The sequence below is a fragment of the Lithobates pipiens genome, unplaced genomic scaffold (genome assembly GCF_037356315.1).
Source record: "Lithobates pipiens isolate NorthernLeopardFrog02 unplaced genomic scaffold, aLitPip1_a1.2 Scaffold_13, whole genome shotgun sequence".
In the NCBI taxonomy this organism is placed as follows: Eukaryota; Metazoa; Chordata; class Amphibia; order Anura; family Ranidae; genus Lithobates; species Lithobates pipiens.
Window position 1 is genome coordinate 405,041,588 of NW_027507718.1, and position 18,233 is coordinate 405,059,820.

At 41.0% G+C, this 18,233-nt stretch overlaps 1 protein-coding gene across 10 annotated transcripts in view; it reads right to left on the bottom strand.

The window, feature by feature from the left end:
* The window catches only part of EXOC1 (exocyst complex component 1), a 96,921-nt gene that overhangs the window by 70,007 nt on the left and 8,681 nt on the right, over positions 1-18,233 (bottom strand). For 7 of the 10 annotated variants that reach the window (XM_077477459.1, XM_077477457.1, XM_077477455.1 and 4 more), the window contains exons 3-9: positions 16,947-17,077; positions 12,503-12,662; positions 10,018-10,038; positions 8,010-8,197; positions 4,050-4,277; positions 1,798-1,930; positions 46-155 (exon numbers count right to left, since the gene is read on the bottom strand). In XM_077477459.1, coding sequence (XP_077333585.1) covers positions 46-155; positions 1,798-1,930; positions 4,050-4,277; positions 8,010-8,197; positions 10,018-10,038; positions 12,503-12,662; positions 16,947-17,077 — 971 coding nt within the window. The remainder of the gene's footprint in view (positions 1-45; positions 156-1,797; positions 1,931-4,049; positions 4,278-8,009; positions 8,198-10,017; positions 10,039-12,502; positions 12,663-16,946; positions 17,078-18,233) is intronic. The other 3 variants (XM_077477460.1, XM_077477458.1, XM_077477452.1) reach the window with 1 other exon arrangement.

Genomic DNA, 18,233 nt, shown 5'->3' on the forward strand with positions numbered 1-18,233 from the left:
TATAATAAACATAATAAAAATATAGTAATGAAATGATAGAAGTACCTGTTGGACAAATACATTGTTTAGGTGGCTGGCTAGTCGGCGAGCAAACTGCTCTCGGAGGTCAGTGAAGAGCTGTTGCTGCTGTTTTACAGCTTGAAGCATGGAGTGTCCTAAACAGGAACAAGAATTCAGTAGGTCATCGCAAGGAGCAAAAAACTGACTAAGATTAATATAAACAGATTAGATTTGCACTTAAAGTCTAATGTCCTGTGTATACTGGAAAAAATCTGAAGATTTTCTGAGATCCCTTCTGCTCAGGAAAGTGCTTAGAAAAAGCAGCACGAGCATGGAAATCCAATATCTTCTTTTAAAGAGCATGGTCCAAAAAAAAAAAAAAAGGAAATATTGAATCCAGACGGTCAGAATCATGGCTAAGTAGTAATTTTAGGTGGAGGCTCATCCTCTTCATCCTGCACATGCACGCCCAATGCATTCCTATGGGGAGTGTCATTGTTCACAGAATGCTGGTGCCACCACGAGTATGGCCCACCATAGGCATGAACAGGTGCAGAATGAAGAGGATTTGAGGACACTTCCAGAAAAAAAAAAAAAAAGCAGTGCAGTTAAAGGCAGAGCCGCACAGTGATGTTGGGTACAGTCATCCTTTAAAGCAGAATGTCACGCTCTCAATAAACATTAAATATTTTTAAATTCTTATGCTGCCATCATTAGTAAAATAGATAGGAAAGCATTTTCTATCCCAGAAGTCTTTAGGAGGGGAGGAGGGGTTTTCTCAGCTAAGCACACATTCCTGCTTGCATGCCTGAGCTAAGAGCAGATAAATTCCAGGAAGTAAATGCTACATGAAACATCTTATTCAAGATGGCTACGACCAGAAATGCTTGGGACTGTTATTTCAAAGTGATTTCTCAGCAAAATAAAGCACAGAAACATGGATGGATGGAGGAGTTTGCATAAAATATTAAAAATGAATTCAATAGCATTTTTGGTCTGTGGTGTTCAGATGCAGTGTATTTACACTTAAATAGTCAAACTGTCCAAAGGCAATGGAGAGTGACCCCGACTGCTCTCAGGCTCCCTGCAGCATCTGTCATCGCCATTAATCCTCTCACTTCTAAAGAAACTCACTAAATATGCACTTGCTTTGCAAGCCAGTTAAAATACTGACAAAAGATTAAAAACCTCCTTTGACCAATTATACCAGGTGCTGAGTATTAGCAAAGTGGGTGATGTAGTAAAAGCAAATATGCTGTTCACATTGCTAGGGTTTCCAAGAACTTAGTGAATGTGGTGAAAACTTATTTTGCAAAGAATACCCAATCATGTGCAAGGAAAAAAATAAAAAATATGTATTTTTCCTTGCAGATGATTGAAAGATGGAAGTCAGCAGAGCTTCACCTCATTCACTGTGCTAAGGGCAAATTCCCTTGCATAGGGAACAGGCCTATTAGCCTCTAGTAAATCAACCTCAATGCATCAATTACTAGCAGTGCTATTCAGAGAAAAGTATAACAACCCACTAACAGACAAACAACATCCTTATCCTCTCAATGTTCCACCAAGGTCAGATCCGTTCATGTTCAGGATCTATTACTACATTAATAGCACCATGGTCTTTGTATGCATTGTGCATTTAGGAAACCATAAGCACACAGTGTAAAATGCATTATTTTTCTAAAACTGTTTACTTTGTGGTTGTGGCTTGTGGTCAGGGTAGGATCATATAAAAAAGCGGATTGCAAAGACATGAAGTACCACACACATATTAGAAATGTTGTATAAATGGAATACCTGGTCGAAGGGATACATTCATACACTGCAGAAGTGCCTCTGCTGCATTAGTACAAGCCTCAATACCACGAGAGGAAGAAAGGTCAGCATCCTGAAGGGCTTTAATATGACCCTTTGATAAGTCCATGTGGTTCTGGAACACAATCCAATACAGTTGGTTAGCAATAAGCACTACAATGATATTTATTGTTCACATAACTTAAACCACACACTTTCAAATTCACCTCTCTTCTACTTATACTCGAAGAGGCACAAGCTTTAGATCAAAGAATACAAAACAGATGGATATCTAGAACTACAAGCAGGTTAGGCCAATCTCAAACAGATATTAGATTGTAAATGCTAGTCTGAATAAAATCACATTCAGCAAGAATTTACAAAACATAAAAAGTAAGCATAATTCCATTAATTTTAGCCAAGCATTTAGGCCAGATTCACACCTAAGTGTTCTGGTAATGCAGACAGTAATGCGCAGTAAACTTGGTAAACCGCACAACGCACTTGTGGAGCTATTATTTTTACTAAACCTAGTCTTGCAATTTGTCACGAGAACAACACACTCTGCATTTTATAATATAAAATCAAGTCAGCTCACGATACAAATGCCACACCCTGTGTGCCATTTGTATCGTGAGCTCATTTGATTTTAAATTGTAAGTACCAGTCTGTATTTTTTTTTTGTAATTCTTTTATTTAACCAAAAGTTGCATTATACAAACCAAGACAAGAGAAATGCAAAATACAATTACGTTGGTATGCTGGTAACAGACATCGTTAAAGCTACACAGGCAGCTCAACAAAACAATAAAGTTCTAAGTTGGGCGGATATGAATCTAACTAAGAAGGCTCAGGGGAACACATCTCCAAGATTCCCAACATTATTATATTGTATTATATATATGAGCCCCAACTTAGTAATGCAATCTTGTGGGATATAGAGTGAAAAAATACCGGGGGTCAGGAGAGATCGCCTGGTGGCCAGTATAACCCAATAAAGGTGTAAGGTCTAAAAGACATCAGGTACATAAGAACAGCAAAGAAACTGCAGGAGAAAGGCGAATGGGAATACATACAGCAGAAAGAGACAAGGGCACAAGCCCAAAGCAGGATAAAAAAAAAAAAAAGATGAAAATAACGAGAAGAGCCATAGAGAGACATTAAGAAAAGCAGAAAAGCAAATTCTCTCACCTATGGCCTCATAACAAGTCTCAGGAGAAATCAGTCAGGTTGTGACACCTCCTGTAAATAGGCACCGTGAAAACAAAATATTGCCATGGCCTCCAAGTATCATGAAATGACTCCTCCCAATTATAGAGGGTAGTCGTAAGGTCTTCCATGTCCCAGAGTTCATTGATTTTAGAGAACCAGAGAGACTTTGAGGGCAGGTGTACAGACCTCCAGCACAAGGCAATGCGCGCCTTGGGCACGTTTAATAGCTGAATGGTAAGAGAGGCCTTGTATTTTGTAATGGGCAATTGCGTCAGGTGCAGCAAGCACGCCGCAGGGTTATCCACCAGATCACCACAACTGTTTGATAGTACCTTGCCAAAATTGTCTAATTTTCGGGCACTCCCAGATGATGTGCAACATTGTGCCTCGGCCAACTTTGCGCCACCAGCACGTGTCAGGTACCTGCGGGAAAATACGGTTTAGGGTTGTAGGCACCCTATACCACCTCTTTAGGATCTTATAACTGGTCTCTTAGACCTAGGTGGCTATGGAGAATTTTCTCCTTTTGTGAGTCGGTGAACTGCATAGCATGGTCAGATTCCCACTGGTAGATAAAGGAGGGGATAAAATCTGTCTCCAGTCAAATCAGGGCAGCATAGATAGTAGAAAGGCTGTGGCAAATACTCTCCAGCTCCATGAGCTGACGAGGGATACCGTCTACATTTTAAATAAATGTATGCCCACCTTCTCCCCATGTCCATTCCCAGAGCCCTTTGTATTTTGGGAATAAGTTCACAGAATACAAAGCATTTGGCGAGTGGAAGAATGGAGAGGGCGTGGACAAATGACAGGATGGCTGCAGTGTAGGAAAGCCACATCTGTCGGAAGTAATTACATACAGTACATTTCCTTTAAAAAAAGTTATTTAAATGCTTGTAAATGCATACTGAATAGAATGCTCCTCAAATCGGTGATAAACTGGTATCTGCAGAAAATTCACTTTACAGGTCAAAAACAATGGTACAGTATAGGCCCGATGCAGTCTGTACAGCTGAAAGAAGCTCATAAAACATTGTACTTACAACAAGAAACTCAATTTCGCCCAGCAGAGTCTCGCTGTTGGTTTTGCTGAGCTCAATGAGGTGGTTACTCTCAGAAATCTGATCCATTTGTTCTTTTACACTTTGCAGCATCTCTTCATAGCTGCTGAGCTTCCCTTCTATCTGGTCCACCTCTTTTAGGGCCTCATCCAGCAACTGCATAAGAATGTTAACCTGTTTCTCTGAAGCCATGATGGACTGGATATTTGCCTGGAAACGAAGAGAAATATCCTCAGTAGACTAACAAACTACAAGAGATAGTATAATTACATATGATCATTGACATAATGGGTTTCATTTACTAAAGGCAAATAGGTTGTTCACTTTGCAAGGGAATTTTCCCCAGAGCTTAGTGAATGTGGTAAAATTTCAATTTGCAAAGAATCTCTAATCACATGCAAGAAAAATATGATTGGCTGACAGAAGTTAACAAAGCTTCACTAAGCTATCGGGGAAGTCCCCTTGCAAAGTGCAACTTTCCTTATAAAGTGAACAGTTTATTTGTCTCTAGTAAATCACTCACAATATCCCTTTTACAGCCAACTCTCATCCCTTTTTATCTTCTTTGGTGGCTGTGGATTTCAATTACGTCAGATTCACAAGGCGTGTGTAACCTTTTCTTGTTCCACAAAATATCTGTTTAAATATTATAGTCAGTACTGTCTTGAACATTAAAGCCAACTGCAAGACATTGATGCATTGGCGGCTGGTGAAGTTTTAGGATGGGGGGGGGGGGGGTGCCAGGCCCCGTCCCTTCCCAAATAGCCCCTCCCATTTATCATACACCACACCCCTTATAGAATCCACCCACTCCGTCCCCTGTATTCCACTTGCTTCCACTCATAGTGTCAGGAGTATATAGCTCAGCATCACAGGCCAGAGTATATAGCTCAGCCTCACAGATCATGTTATATAGCATTTCTCACAATGCCTGGCATATAGCATTTCTCACAATGCCTGCATATAGCATTTCTCACAAAGCCTGCATATAGCATTTCTCACAAAGCCTGGCGTATAGCATTTCTCACAAAGCCTGCACAATTACCACCCCCCCTGTCTGCACAATTACCATCCCCATCTGCACAATCCCCCCCATCTGCACAATCCCCCCCCCCCCATCTGCACAATCCCCCCCATCTGCACAATTACCACCCCCTGTCTACACAATTAACCCCCCCTTGCACAATTACTGCATCACTGGACCCCTTTACATTACACAGCACCCTGCATCACTGGACCCCTTTACATTACACAGCATCCTGCATCACACAGCACCCTACATCACTGGACCCCTTTACATTACACAGTGCCCTGCATCACTGGATCCCTTTACATTACACAGCTCCCCTCAGCACAGACGCCCCCATTCAGCACAGATGGATCCCCATTTAAGCACATACCCCCCTTCAGCACAAAATGGACTCCTCTTTCAGTACACACCCCCCTATTCAGCATAGACCACCCCTCAAGCAGCACAGACCCCACCATTCAGCACAACCCCCTTTAGCACAGACGGACCCCCCCCCTTCAGCACAGATGGGCCCCCCCCATCCCATTCAGTACCTCCTCAGATCAGCACAGCACAGGCACAGCATGTCCCCTCTCCCCGTGTACACAAACACTGGAGAGGGAGGCGGCTTCACTCTGCTCACTGTGCCTGTGTGACATGTGGCCCGGGACAGCTCAGAAAGCCTGCGGCTATGAGAGAAGGGGATGGTTGGTCAGGTGCAGTGGTGTCACCCCGCACCAGACCACCCCCCCCCCCCCGCAACGCCATGGGGAGAAGCTCGACCTGTCTCTCCCTGTGGGGTCAGACTCAGACAGCAGCGATATGGATAGGCAGCACTTACCTTCAATGTTGCCGCTTGTCCTCTCTGAATCCACCGCACACAGCCACACAATCACAGAAGCGATATAAATAGCCACACCGTATCCTCCGGTGTCCTGTCCCAGTCGGGTCTACTACACCCCTAAACAGTGACACACGCAAATAGTACCGCCCACTACTATCCTCTCCTCTGGTCCTTGCCAATTGTAGCCTCTACTACAGACATGCCGACGAATCCCAGTAGAGTGGGTGTGTGTGCGGGTGCACAGCTTGTGCCCTGCACACGCCCTAAACACAGGCAAATCAGCTTCCCAGCCTGCAATCAGCTGATTGCAGGCTGGGAAGCTTCCCATAGACCGCCGCATGTCTGACGCCTGGTCACTCTTAAAGTGACATTTTTTTATTTTATTTTGCATTGATGCTATTGTAATTCATCTGAAGTTAGGAAGTACACATTGATCTAATCCTACCTGAGGTCTGTAGACCAAAGTTTCAACCTTCATGATGCTTCTGTGCACCTTAGGAGCTTTGAGAAACCCTGTTTAAGTTTCAAATTTGCAAAAAGTTAAAATGTTGGCACAGCAAAAGCCCTTCCCATTACATCCCATAGTGCAACGCAGGTGCATTTCAATTGACCACCAAAACACCCACATTGTAAATCGGGAAACGCAGACACCACTTAGATGCATTAGAAGGCTCCTGGAGCACAGTGATGGCACAGTGAAGACTATGACTGCAGCGTACAGGAACTGTGTAATTGCAGAGGACAAAAGATGAGCATCTGGCAAAAATCCACGCAAATACAAGGACAGCAAAAATTCTTATAGATATTATTCTTGTGAAAATCAAAAGCTCCTGCTATCTGGTCAATGTCAATCAGGGAAAATAGTAGTGAAGACTTTTAACCAATTTAAGACCAGGCCAATTCTGATACTTTGTTTACATTTAAAAAAAAAAAATCTGTATATATATATATATATATATATATATATATATATATATATATATATATATATATATATATATACACACACACACACATATACACACACACACACACACACACAATTATATAATATTTTAAGCAGGAGGCTATAAAGAATAAAATGGTAGGTGATGCAATTTTTTAGGTCACGCGGTATTTGCACAGCGTTTTTTCAAATGCTATTTTTTTTTGCAAAAAAATAAACTTTATTCATTTTAATGCAGAAAAACACAATATAATACGCAATTGTGAAGTACAAAAATAGATGATGTTACATCAACTAAATAGATACTTAACATGTCACACTTTGAAATTGCGCACGCTTGTGGAATGGTGGCAAACTACTATACTTAAAAAAAAAAAAAAAAAAAATCACCACAGGTGATGCTTTAAAAGCTTTTACAGGTTACCAGTTTAGAGTTCTTGCTCTCGCTATAATGCTTGCAATTATGTTTAGATATGCATGCGCGACCTATGTATACATTTGCTTTTAAAAAATAAATAAATACATTTAAATTATGTTCTTTTTTTTGCTTTTCCATTCGCCACGAGCTTTCAAAAAAAAAAAAAGTTTTTTTGATTATTTTATTACTTTTTTAATCACTTTTATTGTTATCACATGGAATGTAAACATCCCTTGTGATAGCAATAGGCAGTGACAGGTACTCTTTACTGAGCGTTTTGGAGTCAATTAGACCCCTGATCTCCCCTATGTCCTTGAAAGCTTTGGATCCGAAGCCTTCCCTTGTCAGTATTGGCCGTCACTTATACCATAGAGATGATTGGGGAGGTTCGCGTTCCCCCAATCAGCACTATGGTAAGCAAGGAGAATTGCCGGCTTCATGCCAGGCTCACTGGTGGAACGGTAGAGCTCAGAGACACATTGGAGGGGAGCGGGAGGAAAATCACCTCTTGCTGCACGTAAAATCAATCCACCTGCCAATTGGCCGCTAGAATGGCTTTTACATAAAACAGAATCGCCAGCCCAAAAACAATACCGGGATAATGCCTATAGCTGCAGGTATCATCCCGGTAAAAACACTTACAGTGCCAACATGAATCTCTGTAAGGCAGTCTGCAAGTGGGTAACTCTTTCCTCCAGAACTATTTTGTAATATAGAGGCCTTACCCCATCCAGGACCTGTAGCTCCCTGGAAAGTTTCTCTGCGAAGGCCTCAGCATTGGAAATGGCATATTCACAGCCCACCATCATAAACTCGATATCTTGTTTCTCCCTGGTGTTCAGCTCTTGGTATTCGGCAGCTGCTTCTTCCTCTCCCCCAGCCACACTCTGGTTCTCGCCACTAGGAACGGACTCTTCAAGATGATACAGGTGAAGACAAAAATAATGAATAAAACAAAAAAAAGAAAGAAAAGAACACGCTGTTAATATCCATGGCACATGAAATCAGTAAAAGTTACTGGGCAGGGACTCTGCAGCATGGGAACACACAAGGTCAGGTTTACAGATTTAGAATGCAAGAATGGGAAATGAAAGGTTAGAGAAACAAAAAATAATGGTTCAAAATTTAACAATACTAAAACAGGGGACACATTGGACATGAACATTGGTGCAAAATAATAGGATGGACGTGAATGTGTGTTTAGACTGGCAATTCTAGTCTTGGCAACCAAAAAAAGAACATGACTTAAAGTGGTATTAAACCCAAAAGCAAACATTATATTGCAACTTACAAATTCTTGTGATGGCTGCATTACTTTTCTTTTAAGAAAAGTTCTCCTGTAAATGTATCAGTTAAAGGTGTTGAGACAAATACTTTACCACCGATGGGGGTGCCTACAATGATCAGCTTTTTTTCCCCCAAAGTTTTTAATGCTTTAATATTTCTTTGTTTTTTGTTCCAAAAACATTTTTATTAAAAATAGTTGTACAAAGAGTCAGCATATGGTCGCCTAACAACACAGATCCAAAATATCAAGATACAAAGTTAGAGATAAACAATCGAATCTCCCAGTGCAGAGAGCAGAGAAACATCCACTAATTAGAATAAGAGATGTAAACCAAACAATAAATCAATGTCTCAATTCCCCTTCAAGAAGTGGGGGTAAAAAGGTAGCTGATGCAATGATCTATGGGAAGGGCCTGTAATTAGGAGCCAGTCTTCTAAGAAAAAATAAAATAAAAAAACGGAAATAGGAAAGAAAGCATATGAGAGAATACAGGGAGAGAGATAGACCCTGAATGGTATATTCATTGTGCTAGAACTACAACTAAATGTCTAGCTGGTCACCCATCAGCTGAGGGTCCCAGGATTTGAGGTCCAGTGAAAGGAATAATAGAGAGGAGGTCCACGTTGATTCCTGACGAACCCCAACATGCAATGGGATGAGATAAGATCAAAAAGGTGTAAAAGTTAGAGGATGGGGACCATATATGCCCTGCTAGCCTCCCCCTGGCAAGGGGCCAAAATGTGATCAGCTTTTATTCATTCATGCAAATCCCCAAAAAAACTACTTGTGACAACTGCAGTGTGAGCTGGAGTTTGGCTTCAATGTGTTAGCGTATCTAAATCTGCTAGTACATTTAACACTCCCCCCAGATTGACAATGCTGCTGTTGGCTGTGCCCCGTGCTCCTTTATCCAGAGGGGGTATGCTAATACAGGAGGTGTGTTAACGGCCAGATCACCAGGTGAAAACAGAGGAGAAAAAAAAAATGCAGCCACCAGATGTAATGACTGCTAAGCTGCAATATATTAGATTATTGGTTTTGGGTTTAATACCACTTCAAAGTAGCCACTAGCATCATTCTTTCGATAATGGACAAAGCTCAATAGCTTTTCAGGCAATTACAGTATTTTACTGCTATTTTTCCACAACTGGAAACAATCTGAAAAGATTGGAAACCAAGATGAAGCAAAGAATGCAACTGTAAAATATTTTCCATAGTCCTAAAATGAATAGTTTACATTATGTAGTGCACTCTGAGTCAGCATCCATTCTACATAGACATTAGCACAGCCATTAGCGGAGACTCTGCTGTGTACGTACAGAAAGTAGTATTTCCATCCTGAATCACATGCTTTGTGAACTATGGTTTACAACAGGACACACAAAATTGCAACAAAGATGAACAGTCACTGAATAAGGGAAAGAGAAGTAAATAAGGACACCCACCTTCTGCAACTTTAGGAAGTTCTGAAGTGTAATAGGTTTGGGGAAAAAGAGCAGAGGACAGTAAGCAAAAGAGTATTAAAGCCAGACAGACAAAGGCAGAATGCATATAGCTGCGGAATATACCGCCAAACATTAGCAGTACAGAACCCAACAGACAAATACCAATTAGACAGGCTTCAGAAAAAAAAAAATCTGTCAAAAACAGGCCATGCAAAGAGTTAACTATTGTATTGCAAAGGACAGGCTTCACTAAGCTGTCATAAACCCTGAATCAGTAGTTTTACCACTTGATATGTGCAATTTTTTTTTAAAAAGGACAGGTGTACCTCCATAAACACTTTCTCTAATTAACCCCTAAAGCTAAACTGTGTAAACTACTACCCCCCCCCCTTCCTTTCTTCTTTCCCCAGCTACTTACTTATCTTCATTCCAAAGCTGCATCCCCTTCTGGTGTTTACAACCCGTTTAGTGTCCTGGCCATGGTTGCACATTGAGCCCCCACTAACTTAAAGGAGGTTGTAACCCAAAAAAAAAAAAGACTGTTCCCTTATAGCAGGTTAACAGCATAACTCTTGTGAAAAACCTGGTTGATCCTGCCTGTTCCTGTGTCCCCCTATGTAAACTGACCATGGAAATCAAGGCAGCTGATCCCTTATTCTATGGTCAGTTTACATGCCTCTGTCACCCTGCTGCTTCCCCCCCTTCCCCCCTCCCCCCCCCCCCCTCACGCCGGTCCGCTTACACACAGGAGCTATCTCTTCCCTGCTTCTCCCCTCCTGCTGGTATTAGTAGCTGCCAGTAAAGTCAAAAAAGATTTATGGCCATCCCCTCTGTTATACCAAGCTATACTACATAGCATAGTGTAAATGTTTGTATAAAACTATGCCTCTAAATACCTTATTTCAGAACGTTTGTTTGGTCATGTGACCTCCGGTCGCTCTCCTGCTCCGATCTAAGTGCTATAGTGGGAGGGGCTGAGCAGACCACACAGTGGTCACGTGACCTACCCAGCTGACGTCCGAGAAGAGTCTCAGCCCCTCCCACTTTAGCCCTTATGCAGGCCATACACTGTCGAATTTCGAAAGAATTTTCTTTTCAAAATCAGAAAATTCGTTTTTTTTGTGATCCGATGATGCCACCATTGATTTTCGAAATTCGGCTGACCAAGCCTTCAATTTCACCTCATGTTGCTACAGAAAATAATTTTCTTGGCTGGGAATCTTCTTTTCTCTCCGTAAATTTTCTTTTATCTCCGTACATTTTCTTTTCTTATTACGTTTCTCGCACGATTCTCCCATCATTGATTAGAAAATCGTTCGTTTTTCTAAAAATTTCCAACATGTCGGATTCCTCAAATTTTATTTCCGCACGAAAATCGGCTGTTGCTGCAGCCTACTAATGGTGCGAAATTCATACGAAAATTCTTAGATACGATTTTCGAAAGAAAATTCTTTCGAAATTCGAACCGTGTATGGCCGGCATTAGATCGGGGTAGGAGAGCAGCCAGAGGTCACATGACCAAACAAATAACGATCTGATATAAGGTATTTAGAGGCATAATTTTATACAAACATTTACACAGTGTAGTATGGCTTCGTAAAACAGAGGAGCTAACAGTAATCTTTCTTTGACTTTACAACCACTTTAAAAGGCCAAGTTTACCTTTTACATAAACTGTACCATGCAGTCAAAAGGTCTGCAGTAGTTTTAAATGTACCGTATGGTTTGTTTAAATATAGCTAGATGCAGATGCCATATCTACAGTCCCTTTCTGTCCGCCATGCAGCCTGTCTGAAATCCCCCATAAGGTTGATCATTACACTCTAGGTCAATTGCAGGACACTGCAGCCGGTGTTGATTGCCCCCAGCATCAGGCTTCCCATTTCAAAATCCACACATGCATAGTACATGTTCCCTTTACACCTAATCCCAGGAACGCTGATCTCAGTCACTGCTTGGATACGTGGAGAGCGAGCACTACATGGCTTTTGAAACAGGAATTACACTTGCACCTGTGAAGCTAAGAGTGAGTGCCAATGGCTGCCGCGTTCTGCAATTAGCCCAGGGCGTAAGCAACAGAGTATTTCAGCCAGGCTGCATGAGGGACAGAAATGGCCCAAAGTTATGCCATATTCCTCTAATTATACTTTAACAAACCTCTAAGTGCAATTCAAACTACTGGGACCCCTTATCTGCATGGGAGAGTTTATGTAAAAGGTGAACTTAGCCTATAAGTCAGTGGGGGCCTCAACTTTATTCTGGCTGCTAAATTCAGCATATATTCAGTAAGGCTTACTATGCAATAATACAGATTCAGCTCCTGACCTGAAAACAAGCTACTACTCAATTGCAATAGAAGATGGAAACAGTGTCATTTATAACTGAAAACCTCTCAGTCGATCATTTTCAAAATAAGATTTCCTTTGATTTAGGTGTGGGTTGCTTAACACCATTGATGATGAAATGTGATCTCCTAAGGACTTACCTTCCAAAATCTGTGGGCTGACGTTGGCAAGGTCAATTTTTTTTCTCAGGTACCTTTGGTTCAGTTTCAAGATGCAGGAAATGAAAGCATTTTTTTCAGCTGGGCTGCTGGCGACCCACTTGTAGACTTTATCAAAATGCAGATCAAAGTCAGGGTTTTCCTAGAAAGAAAGCAGATTCACATTGCCTTGAAAGAATTGAGGTACCCACCTATAGGTCATCGATATACAAGATCTAGGTAGTCTAATAACAATAGTTTTCACCCAGGATTAACAAAGTTTTTATCCAAGACTCACACATTTTTCTATTTGAATTCAATTTGAAAATTGTTTGAATCCTGGATGAAATTGTGGGTATCTTTTGTAAAAACCATATAAGATAGACCCAGATCCAGTGTCTGGATTTGCCACAAAGTCTGTACTGGATTTCCGCCAGACATATTTTGTGTCAAGGCCAAATAATTCAATTTTAGCCTCATATGACCACCTTAAATGCACTTTTAAGATTGCAAGAAGAGGCCACATAAAAAAAAAAAAAAAAAAAGTGTTCTGGTCAGACGAGACTAAAATTTAATTATTTGGCTTCAACACCACACGAAATGTCTGGCAGAGATCCAATACAAATCACCATCCAAATAACACCATTCCTACAGTAAAGCATGGAGATGGTAATATTCTGTTATGGGGTGGTGTCTCTCTGCAACAGAGACTGGAGCACTTGTCAGGATAGAAGGAAAATGGATGGGGCAAAAATACCATCAAATTCTTGAGGAAAATCTGCTGCCCTCTGCTAGAAAGTTGTCAATGGGAATAAGGTTTACCTTCCATAATGACAAAGACCCAAATCACAGCAAAAATGACCACCAGTGGTTGAAGGAGAAAAAAAGTGAATCTCCTTGGATGGCTTGGTCAGAGCCCAGCCCTAAACACCATTGAAAATTTGTGGAAAGACTTGAACGGTCACCGTCAAATATTGCAAAGTCTAGATGTGCAAAGTTAGTGGAGACATATCCCAACAGACTCAAGGCTGTAATAAAAGCAAAAAATGGTTCAACAAAGTACTGACATAAGGGGGGTGGATCCTTTTTCCAACTCAGTGATTCTGTTTTTGATTTTTTTTCAGACATGTTGGTGTTAAAGCTTTCACTTGAATGTTATAAGTCGCACTAGTAAATACAGCTGGATAAAACAAAAACTGTGTGTCTTCATTTGAGGCTGCAAAGCAACAAAATGTAGGTTCAGTAACATTATCTACCACTATTGAATTGTGCCCGAAGTTATTTAGATACTGGACAAATATTATAGATGAGATCAATAAAACCTTTAAGATAACATTAGAAACGACGATCAAGTCTTGCCTCTTAGGCTTGCTCGAGGGGTGTAATATCTCAAGAGATACCCTTGAACCGGTTTTAAGATGCTTATTCCAAGCAAGAAAGTTAATTGCCCAACAATGGCAGTCACACTCACACCCGCTAGTCGAGACCTGGCTGGCAAATATAAAAGCAACAATCGGTAATGAGAGGGTGTTTTATATTAAACAGGGTAACAACAATAAGTTTACAAGAATGTGGGGACCTTGGTTGGAGAAATTGGGATCCCCTTTTAGGTTGAGATGAGGTATTAGCATTAGCTATAAAAGATTAAATATATCTTTCTCTATTTTGAAATGTATTTTAAATTTATTGTTTTCTTCTTTTTTTTTTTTTCTCTCTCTCTCTCTTTTTTCTCCTTTTTTTCTTTCTTTTTTTACTTTTTTTTTTTTTCCCCTCTCTTCTTTGTAGACTATTTCCTCTCGCCTTACCCCATCAATTCAACGGCATCATATGAATAAGCCCAGAGAATTGGGAGGAAAGAGGAGAGGAAAATGAGGTGTAAAGTAGAGGTGTAGAATGTTGGAGTAGTGGGAGGAGGGGGAGGGGAGATGGCGGGGGAGTGGGGAAAATAGGGCAAGAGAGGAAGAAAGGCAACACTAATGTGTGTGATACAGGGAATAAGCAGTCCATAGAGTTATTTTGTCATGATTAAGGAACTTGCCCGAGCAGATGTTTTATATTTGTCTTGCACCCCTTGTAAAAATGTTTTGATACTTTAACTGTAATTTATGTATATGTTAATATTCAAAGAAAAATAAAGAAATTAAAAAAAAAAAGAATTGTGTCCCATGTCCTGCTCATTAATCTTTAGTGTAGAAATGTTCCTGCAGTGAAGACAGGTCCTCTACACATTGCTGAACTTCCAGGGCCGAGAGGACCAACTTCCTCAACTAACATTGCAGTACAGGATCCTCTCCCTCATTCAGAGAACATGGTGTATTCTGTGGAAATAATAAAAGGACTTTTCTCCATGGAGAAGAGGGCAGAAAGTGGTGGGCAGCCATTGGGACTTGTTCAATGTACAACAATGTTAGCATACATTGACAGTACTGATCTGTGCCATGATGATGTGACTCCCGTGCGATTAGGGAGTCATCGCAGCCAAGCAGCTGAATGGTCGGAACCAGGAAGGAAGCCAGGGAGAAGAGGAAAGTACCTGTGACTGACGGGAATCGCTTGCCAGGCAAGTCTACCACAATGTGCTTATTTGCTCTACATACTAGCGCATTATTGCTAAAAGCTCCTGGAGACCAATAAAAAAAAAAAAAAAAAAAGACGGAGGTTTAATTCCACTTTAACCCCATCACTGATGGAAGTTCATCAATGTGAAGAGGACTTAATTACAGGGAACATTTCTACACTAAAAAGCAATCAGCAGGATGTGGGATACACTTCATTAGGAGGTAAGTAACGTTACTGAACCTATAACCGAGAAAAAATTAATTAACTAAACTTCAGCTTTACCCACTTGACCTCTGGAAGATTTACCCCTCTTTATGAGCAAGCCATTTTTTGAGATACAGCGCTACGTTAATTTAACTGACAATTGCGTGGCCATGAGAGACTGTACCCAAACAAAACGTTTTCCCTTTTTCTTTTTACTTCTGGGGGGGTCGAGCTTTGGGTGTCCACATCACGCCCGTTTGAAGTGGACACCTCCTATTGGTGGAGGCAACACTTCCAGCAGCCAGGTCCTCTCTCATAGGCTACAGTGGAAGAAGAACACACAGAGGTAGTGAGGTGACAGGTGTTCACGAAGAGAACGATTGGGGAGAAATTTGCCATCTCCAGGGCAAGAAATTAGCATGGCTCATTAAGGAAACTGACTTTAATAGATTACACTGCAGGATGGCATAGGAGGAGGTGTTTAGAATCAAGACTGAAAATTAAGGGAATTGATGCACAATGCACTAAATTTAAATTTAATTTTGCCTGGGAGGTAAACTTTATATATAATATAGTTTCCTGCAGAGTGTACCTCTCTCACTACCCATGCTGCCTAAGGCCTAATAAAGGGAAATTGTCCCTGAACTCTCTTCAGACATGGACACTTCCAGGAGTGTCGATCCTCTGGTCTCTCACTGTGCTCAGTGGTTCTAAACACTGACCCCTATGCAATACAAGACATTGTAGTGATTTACGAGTGGGTAGGAAGAACCACTGAGCATAGCGGGGAAAACCGGAGATTAACATAAACAGAAGTGTCCAGAGATTTCACAGGGTGATTTCTCTTTATAACAGTCGTGTTTGTCAGTTCAGGCACCGGCAGAGATGAGTATCTACAATTTTATTTAAAAAGGGGCGGTTTTATATACACTTTAGCTCTGATTGTCTGTTCATATCTATGCAGCTGACACGAGTATTTTTAGGGATGTCCATCCTGTCCCTTACACCCATTACTTACTCCTATTATTCAGCTACAATATTATACCATATGGTTATGTTTCTTTACAGATCACCATTGCATTCGCCCCTGAAGAGTTGGTATACCCCAATGAAACGCGCCGGGCTTATATAGATGCATGATGTCCATACAAATGATTTTATGTCTCTTATATTGTTTTATTCTAGATTTCCCAAGACTATCCAGCCCTTCCAGGACTCGTCTTTACCCCATGATATGCCAAGTACCATGGCGTCAGTATTTATGTGGGTTTTAGCATGCCCTGCATTTATGAGATTCTGTGTATGCCTTTTTTGTGTCATTCAGTATGCTGTACATGATTTCACAAGGTATAATAAAATGTTCTTTGCCAAGACTGCTCTTTGGTATACATAAGTCCCCAAAAAACTCGGCCCCTTTTTGTTGGAACCCATAAAAGAAATACTGTGTTTTATAGCCCACATGCTTACTCTGTATAGTGATTGGCCTCATTCAAAGTCCCAGCGACCAAACTTTCTCTCTTTTTGTTCAAATTTGGGATTGAAGCCAATTACTTATGGTGCCTTGGACCACATCATTCTCTCTCTCCTTATTTACACTTTGAGCTTAACAGAGTGGTTTTAAAGCCCTGCAGATGAGCAGGGCTATTCACTGGTTAAAGTCCATGTCAGAGAAAACATGGCTTACCTTGAGGTCATCTTTTGCATCCACCATTGTCAGGTCTTGCAGTAGCCATGTGGTCTGGGTCTTATAGAAATCCCCTTTGTCAGATTTCTTTACTTTCACCACTCGAACATGAACTGGACGCTCCGTTGTTACTTTTGAAAAGAGAGAATTTTATAAAAATGTTTGTATATAATGTAAAAATCACAATGGTTAAAAAAAAAAAAGACTGCTATCAAGAACAGTAAAAGAAGGCGTATGTTTGCGTGCAAGTGTACATTTATTAGCCAGCACACCATGGAACAACAATAACCGTCCAATAGATTTTTTTATTGCAGAGAGATCACATCACAGAGACAAGTGCAACATTTTGGAAGCCGCGCAGGACCCCTTCGTCAGGCATGTGGAAGGGGTCCTGAGCGGCTCCGAAACTTTGCACTTGTCTCTGTGATGTGATCTCTCTCAATAAAAGAAAACCTTTGGACAGTGATTGTTGATCCATGGTGTGCTGGTGAATATGTACACTTGCTTGAGGTTTCCAGGACCCAGCTGGTTATCGCTGCAGCACCCACCATTTTATGAGCCCTATTTGCCAGGAACGCGTGCGATAGAAATATAGAGAAGTATGTTTTTGTGTGTTATGCCATGTGAAAACGTATGTTGCAATAAGAAAGACAATTCAAAATTAGTCGGTTGACAATGTACCATCGCACCACAAGTTAGTGTGTTGCACGACGCATCCGTCAGCAGGGTGTTAGAGTGCCATTCAGAATAACTGGCGCCACATTGCACCAATGCATGCGACATGGCATTGCAGTAAGTTACTGCAATACAATAGCATGAACGAGCGATCAAAGTCACACCTACTGCAAGCTCTTCAGCATGTAAAAAGGACCCATTCACATTGTTCTGCCTTGTTGAAATCTATTAACATGCACTGGCAATTATAGCAGCACATTCATTTAAATACATTGACAATGCACCAAAATGCTAAAAAAGTTGGGCATGCATAATTTTTTCAGATGCACTGCACCATATATCATAATAGTACATTACTATGTGCTGTGGTGCAATGCAAAGCAGGTGTGTAGGGGTGCTATTGAAAATTAATGACATCGCACTGGAGGTGTGTGAATTGTCCCTAAAAAGACAGCAGTACTAATGAGACCGTACGCCATGAGGTTGATTTACTAAAGGCAAATATACTGTGCACTGCAAGTGCATTTGCTCTAGAACTGAGGGCAAGCTCTGAAATGAGTGCAAGCTCCTCTGATTTCTATCATCCAATCATGTACAAGCAATAATACCGTT